Here is an 8,518-nt window from a genome sequence, read left to right as displayed (position 1 = left end):
TCTCATAGACGGCGATTCAGGAGTAAAGCTGCTCCGCTTGACATATGTCTGAGGACACCGATAGCCATCAGCTGATGTTAGACAGCGCTGCCAGGATCCTCGCCATCCTATTAGCTCACATCAGTGTGCCGGGAAAGATAGGAGACTTACAACAGATGGAGTCAGCAGGGGAAAAACACACAAGGTATAATTCAAATGGAAGTTTTGGAATCAGACAGAGATTAGGTGCCGGTTCAGGGGGTTTATTCTGTACACGAGTCCAGACATCTCTTTGTCTTATCGCTGTAATACGCCGCAGCTTTCTGCCGTTATCAGAAAAACAGTGGCAGTCTACAAAATAGTTCTTATGTTTGTCCTGACCTTAATCTCACCGATGAAGGTACGAGTCGCTTCGTTAAACTTGCAGCATCGTGTGTTCAGAGTCACGCGAGTGGATAAGATACAAAAACACTTTTCTACCAATGTGGGTTTTTTTTTTTTGCAAGGCAAGCAGTTCCTGCTCAACAAAAAATAAAAAGAGTGGATGAGAAAAGAATCAACAGTACACAAATAAAACAAATCAATTACTGTGAAACATGAGATGAAATGGCGCATAAAGCTCTCATTTTTCCTGAAGTAACAAGAATCATTTCAAAGGCAGAAACACTCCAGTTTTTGAGCGATTTTGTCATTTGTCAACTAAAAAGTAATTTAAACATTTATGAGACAAATGACAGAATTGATCGGTAAAGATGGTTGTTCACAAGCAGTTTAGTTCCCATTTGATCCTGATTGCTTTTGCACCAAATGGACCCTTTTCACAGACAACGATGACACTTTTCTACTAGAAGATTACCAAACTATGACAACTTATGCTCCTGAAAACCCAGAAATGTGAATCTTTTTTATAAAGATTGGTTTTATTATTTTTATTTATTTTATTTTTGAAAATAACCAATAAATCATTTGTGGCTCAGTGAGGGAGTCAGTATCTCAGTAACGAACAATGAAGTACAGACAGAAAAGCATTAGCACTGGCTGATCAACCTGTTAATGCTGAATATCACACAACTGGTTGATAAATTCATTTGAATGGGCAACATGGGGAAAACGGATGGGCTATATATCCCAATCGGACACCGCCTTTAGTCACTTTAAGCCACTTATAAATCAAGATAAACATTAAATGATAGGGTTGGGTATCGTTAAAAATTTTTCGTTATCAATACCGATACCGTGACTTCGATACCGGTTCCTGAACAATACTTTTTTCGATACTAATTTTATGAAATAAATTTGAACAAGATTACATTATCTAAAAAAATATTTTTTTTTAAGTTTTATTTTTCAGCTTGTTGATGTTTATACAGATTCAAAGACTCATCTCCTGAGCCACTGCACAAAGGAGCAAAATGTAACCAACACAATAAATCAGTGCAAATAGTTTTAATAAAGCTCAAATAGTCTACAGTTTATGAGTGATGAGTGATGAGATTAACCCCTTAGGTATCGAAATTTGGTAGCGAACGATGAGACGTTTTTCGATACTCGATGGTATCGAGGCAATTTGGTCGGTGCCTAAAAAGTATCGAACTCGATACCCAGCCCTATTAAATTATCTGTTAGTCAGTTCTTAGCGAGCACTCTCTTAAAGTGGTTTAACTGGACTAGAAACCCTTGAACACAGAGAAAAGACTTTGTCTCATTTCAGAAGTCAGCACACACACAGATGTAATAAGCTGCTCTTCATACTTTCACTTGCTTCTCAAAAAGTCAGTGAAAGTTCAACCTTCCTTCTCGGGCACCAGGGTGTCATTTACTGCAGATTGCCAGGTGTCGTCATGCATCTTTATTAAAGAAAGACGATAACCAAGTCTCTGCGCTCCCATGTCATGGCAGGTATGTCAAATTCCCTGACACGGTTTTAAGAGCCTGGCCTATTTTCTGCTGCTCCAGCTCCGCAGTACATTTCATTTTCTCCACATTACTTCACAGAACTGAGAGACCCAAATAGAATAGCGAGCTTTCATCCCCAGCTCCGCTTTTCAATTATCCTCCCTCGAGCCAGCCGAAAGAGTTGCGGAGCTCATGTAATAACCAGACTGAAGGAAGGTAAAGGCAGAGGAGGAGAGGAGGGAACAATGGACACAAAATACTGAGCACGGCAGGCAATGTGGGCTCCTCCAGCAAGATATTGTACGTGAGAGACCTCTCTATCTTTAACACACACACTCCAGACGTGATGCTGTCCAGGGTTTCAGCACCAGTGTAATCAAGCTCACGGCCCTCCAGAGCTACTCATACACATACATGAATGCTACACATACATGAACTTTCAAAATGGGCCAGACGGTGCCTGAACGATGAGTTGAGCAGTCTGTCTTGAAGTAATATTTCAGGTGCAGTCAAGTTAAGCTCAATCGACAGCACTCGTTAGGAAAAATTAGCAGTTTTGGCATTTAGATTTAGATGTAATTTAAATAAATTCAAATGATACTTTAAATATGAAACTAACACCGCCAGTAGGTGGTGGCAAGTACATGTCTTAGTAAGTGAGTCAATGAATCATTTACTCAACAGATTCATTCAAAACAGCTGACTTATTCAAAGTCTCAATGAAGGGCTTATTGAATCAATTGACAGCAATTAAGATATCATCATAGATGATGCATATTGCACATCCCAGACATTAATGTGATGTAACATTACTAACCTCTTCTTTTAAAAGTTATATCGAGTTTACATGACAAAATAACAGTGTAAACTCTTTAATGCTGCAAAGACAATGATTTACACAACTTTACAGCTCAAGTAATATGAAAGTGTTAACAGTATAAATCATGCAAGTTCTTTGATATATTTCTAATCTTAGCATCATATTTCCACCTTTAGACCCTCTAAAAAATGGCCTCATTCACTTCAACTGTAAGTGCCTGCCAGTCACATCGATGCTCTGATTTTTTAAAAGAACGAGTCAAAATGAATTTTTGTGGTAATCAACATTAAGCCATTTTAAGTTCACCTAACCCTGATGTGTTCCTGCACTGAAAAACAGCAGATAAACAGAGTGCAAACAGCACATCCATCTGTATTCAGGGTCTTTTAAGTGTGCTTTTAAACTGGACCTGGATGAGTGGAAGACTGCCGATGCAAATATAGGACAACACTGTCTCTGGGGAGAGGGAAGGGTTGGGCTAGAAACACAGAACAAAAGAAAGCACAAAACTCCAGCGGGCACACAGAGTATGAATTTAGTTATGAATAAATGACAGCAGACTGGACTGAAAAAAATGGATCGGATGGGCTGGTCAGTGAACAGGAGTTCTGGAACAAATCCGACATGACTTCACAGAGGAGTGCCCACATCCCACTGAGTCCCAATTACTCACTACGAAACTGCAATCTTGCATTGGGTGTCTCAGAAATGGATTGCGGGCCTCCACACAACAGCCTCCTGTGCCTATGGAGATAATGTCAGATTTAAGAGAAGGCAGGAGCTCAACAGAAATAGCAATACCAGGCTGCATACTCATAAAAAGCTTGGTTGTGTCATATCCAACAAGTAAGGAGGCTAAATAATGTTTGGCCACCAGATACAGGGTGACTCACCGTATCTGACAGCACATGATGCATTCCAATTAAGTCTATGTACACAAGGTGAAAATTGTCAATACTTTTATCTAGCTTTATTCTAATTACCTTCTATTTTGTAAAATCAACAGTTATGAGTAAAATCATCAATAATTTGATCATTTGAAACCATATGTTCCCTCCAAAAGTATTAGCAGGTCATTTGTCCTATATGGTTCACTAATCATTCATTATTTATTCATCCCACTATGATCAATACAGAAAGAGTAAATGCTCTTGCTCTCCTTTACTGGAGAATACCAACAAAACCACCACATGTCTGTATAGCCGAAAAGGTGGCTTCATAAAGTAATCAGATTTGCCACTAGGGGGCGAATTGCCACAGTCCTATCTGGATGTTACTGAAATTATATATGGGTGGCTTAAGTGTGGTTAAGGATCTATATATCTATGCAAATGCCTCTTTCAGCATTCAACAGCCATGTATTTAAACTTGATGAACGGGCCTAGGATAGAGCCCTGAGGTACACCATAGGAAGGAAGAGGATAGTCTTATTTTCACTGCTTGTGTACTGTTCTCTGATAGGTTCAGGTTAACTGGGTTAAAGTTTGCCAGCAACACTAAAAACCTTGACCTGTTAATAAACAGCAACCCAAGACAAAGAGACAAAATGACAAGACGTAATTTTGTACATGACACACCCAATGAGGTGGAAATAAGAGGCCATTACAATGCCAGAGGGAACGGTTTTCATCCTCTAAGAATATCGCTGTTGATTGCCAACAGCACTCTGCATAATTAATCCCTTTCTAATAAATGAAAATGTCCCTTACACAGTCTCTCCTGGTCTATGATGGGACTAACTGTGATTTCTGAATATGCAAAGTAAGTTTGTGGCCAGCCAAGAGAGTGATTAGTTCATAGGAAATGCTCTGATGCCCTCTATACAAGCACATTTTCAGATCACAATAATTGCTGACACTTTAATCAATGTATACAGTATTTTTTATAATTCTGAATTACAAAAAAAAAAACAGCTGGATGAAAAGACAACCAACCTTAAATGCTATAAAACAATACACAATAAAAATGTATCAAGTAAACGTTCAAAATTATGATATTAAATGAGAAAATGTTCAACTCATTTAATTTTTCAACTGATTTAAACCAATGTTTTAAAAATGTAACCAATTGATGGCAAAGAAGCTAATGTGTATTCAAAAAAATCTAACCAATTAAGAAAGAGTATCTAGAATGATTCACTGTATTTTGAAGTGCCCATGACAACATTAAAGCAACAACCCATATTATTACATATACATATCTAGACATACATTCACATACTTAAGCTCTTACTGCAGTAACTACATGCCATTAGCTCTGGTGACTGTAACTCTTCTTCAGGAAAATACATAAAATAAAATACATAAAATCCTACCGTCCTAGCCCAGTATCAACAAAATCAAACATCAGCAAGGTGCTTATGTCCTTCTCTCTAAGTTGGCTTTGTTATTTTAATTATTTACAATGTCTCTTGGGAGCAGTGCTGACTCAGGATGAGGGATCATTGTAATTCTAATGGCTCTTCCTTAAGCAAAATGCCAACACAGGGGAACGGCCCACCTGGGACAGTTCATGACAGGTCTTTAGTGCTTATATACAGCCATTCAGTGGTTAGAGCTCCAATACGGATAGTCCCTAGAGATTTCTATAAAGCCCCTCTATAGGCACCAGTGCTATGACAGCAATTATACAGATTCCATCTCACGTCAGTTACAAAATGTAAAGATAGCCTAGTGAGCAATATAAAATAAAATAAAAAATAATAAAATAAAATAATTTAATTGGTGTATTTATAGTACATGAACCCTTTTCAGTTAACCATTAATTAGTATTATTACATTTTTATTATTATTAAATGAAACCATAAATTCAACATTGTTACTGACACTTGTCTATATCTAAAACTACTCCCTGCAATCACTAATGTAAAAGTCTTCGATCGTCCCACTCATTGTGACAATCATTTCTGACATGGAAAACATTTCTGAACTGAGCACTTAGAGTTTTATAATGCATAAAGAGGAAACAATTGACAATGTCATCATAAGGCTTAAACAACATCAAGATATCAGAGGAAATGCATGTTAACATACATTTCCATAAACACACACAAATACAAAATAAGGTTTGTCATTGTGTTGTCTTTGTTTTGTCATTGGGTGTGTGTACAGATTAATTTGAAGCATGACAGTGATCAAGAGGACGGCTCTTGAGGGAAGGGGCAATTACTTCATCCCGCCGCTCCCCTGCCTTTATGAGGCAAACCTGGCTCAGAGTCAGGCTCTTCCAGGACGGATGCAGTAATAGCATTTCCAAAAGCAAATAAAAGAGGAGGCTCATCCATCTACCCATTCCCTCTCTCTCTCTCCTTCTCTCTCTCATGTAATCGCATTAGACGAGGGGCTTTTACCACCACCTGCTCAATACAATAAAGCAGACGTCAATGCTCTCTGCACTCCATCTCCCTTTCAGTCACTCTGCTCAAGTTCACATTGAACAGGCATGCAATGAGCACGCACACACACACACAAACACACACACACACAGAGTACTGTAGCAGAGCCAGACTACAACTAACCACTATACAACCAAACAAACTCAACTTTAACGCTATTCAAGAACAAGTGGCGTACCGCAAATCTCAAGCTGCTCTCCTGCGAACCGTGATACAGATCCTGCACACACGTTATGACACATGCTGCTCTGATGAGGAGGAAAATACTTTTGGAGAGACAAATACAATATAATTGGCTCATAAGACCATAGCGGGACTTAAATTACGGTTTCCTAAAAACAGAACACAGAGGACACACCTGTTAAACATCCATCTGAGTAAGTCAGTTTCACAGTAGTTTTGAATGCATTTGACTGAGAGCTGGTGAAATATAGAATATTTTGCTGGTGATATAAAAGAAGCAACACTGTGAATAGTGGAATGATGTCCAAGGTTTAAGGTTTCTATTATGTTAAACTGGTAAACACAAATGAAAATGATAAAACTAAAAATACTGTTTTATTTCTTAAAATGAATAAATATCCAAAAAAAAAAAAAATATATATATATATATATATCAAATAGCATTGGATGTTTGGAATAATCAAATATTTTTCATTTTAATTGATTTATAGTTTTTGCAGAAACTGTGATACACCACTGTTCAAAAGTTTTCAGAATCCTGAAAAATAAAATGTATCACGGTTTCCACAAAAAAAAATATTGGGCAGCACAACTGTTTTCAACATTGATAATAATCAGATATGTTTCTCGAGCAGCAAATCAGCATATTAGAATGATTTCTGAAGATCATGTGACACTGAAGACTGGAGTAATGATGCTGGAAATACAGCTGCGCATCACATGAATAAATTACTGTTTTCTCTGTATTCACATAGAAAACAGTTATTTGAAATGTAATAATATTTCACTGTTTTTACTGTATTTTTGATCAAATAAATAAAGCCTTTGTGAGTAGAAGAGACTTTTCAAAAAATTTAATAAATCGTAATTATTCCAAATTTGGAGCGGCAGTGTATTTTCTATGATGCCCAGCTCTAAGCCAAAGGCTGGTCAGACTCGGGCCAAGCGTGTGGATGGAGGTGACTGATCAGAGACGGGTGTTCACACAAGGCCTCAGTCTGTTCAGAGCGGAGCAGCTGTTCTCGGAACAGTTCTCTCCCACTCTGCCAGAGAGAGGCCATTGTAGGCCGCAACATGAAACATCACCCTTCGCGTTCAGAGACGCACCAGAATCTTGTACTTCAGCCAAAAGTGCTTGTCTCATAGAGATCCATTGAAAATATATACGGGAACAACTTGGTGACCATATGCTAGTGCCATGCACATGCACGCCCGAGAGCCGAGCACCCACAATGCAACACGGCGGGAAATTGCAATCCTATAATGACCCCATCTTGGTGACCCGTGGGAAGTCCCCTGGGAAGTGTTGATGGAGTTCCTGTTCCTGCCAATGAACATGACGTCTGACGACACGATCAAACTCAACATGAGCGTATTTCAATGCACTTTGGTCACGCAGGAGCCTCTGAAACAGGAACACTGTAAAAATTATTTCCTGACGATGTAAATAAAAATATTATTGGAGAATGTTAATAAAAAATACTATTTCAGTACTTCTACTTCAAAATTTCACATTTGATTCAATGCGTCACTTGCCCTTTCTTTGTAACGGTGTGAAACTTACTAGCAATGTTTAAGTGAATATTGTTTCAAAGTAAATCCTACAAACAAACCCCAAAAAATAAAAATCTGTGTAAATGCTCACATATATTTTTCAAACTGTATTACAAAAATCTGCTCAAAAAGTTTGAAAATGGCCTTAAAAACTTAAATTTTAATTATATGTTATGCAACTGATGTAATATGATGCAACATTTGTTTTCGGATTCATATTGTTACATTTTTAGATGGAAGTCATTTAAAAAAGTAATACATAAGTGCATTTATAGATTAAAAAAACACGTGGAATCAAGTGATACTGGTTAAATAATTCATATTCCAAATGTAATTATTTAGTTTCAGTAGATTCAGCTTTGCTTTAAATTTGTAATGAATGTTGTTTATAATGAATGCTGCTGTTCTTTCTGATTGTTTCATGAATACAGTTCAATTGAAATGTTTCGTTGTGGAGCGACAGGAACTGAAACCCATGTTTATAGTGTTTATAATGTTGTCTATAAAGCACAAGCACATTTTCAGCTAAACATTACACAAAAAGAAGAAGCAGGAACCTTCAGTGCAGATTGAACCACACGCATCTCATCTAAAGTAATTCTCTTAAATCTCAAGATTGTGTCTCATTTTTTGTCTTCCAATATCTGTCAGCGCTGATTCGTCAGGCCGTTATTAATAACCCCAATGACAAA

General features: G+C 37.6%; 1 protein-coding gene across 1 annotated transcript in view; it reads right to left on the bottom strand.

Moving 5' to 3' along the window:
• Window positions 1–2,892: 2,892 nt before the first annotated feature.
• Window positions 2,893–8,518, bottom strand: part of LOC107668696 (SH2 domain-containing adapter protein D-like) — a 39,788-nt gene continuing 34,162 nt past the window's right edge. The window contains exon 3 of the mRNA XM_016460667.1: window positions 2,893–3,439. Within this exon, the coding sequence (XP_016316153.1) occupies window positions 3,288–3,439 (152 nt within the window). The 3' untranslated portion in view covers window positions 2,893–3,287. The remainder of the gene's footprint in view (window positions 3,440–8,518) is intronic.

Source organism: Sinocyclocheilus anshuiensis, unplaced genomic scaffold (assembly GCF_001515605.1).
Source record: "Sinocyclocheilus anshuiensis isolate Anshui unplaced genomic scaffold, SAMN03320099.WGS_v1.1 scaffold3874, whole genome shotgun sequence".
Classification (NCBI taxonomy): Eukaryota; Metazoa; Chordata; class Actinopteri; order Cypriniformes; family Cyprinidae; genus Sinocyclocheilus; species Sinocyclocheilus anshuiensis.
The sequence above is the reverse complement of the archived record's forward strand: the minus strand, read 5'-3'. Positions and strand labels throughout refer to the sequence as shown.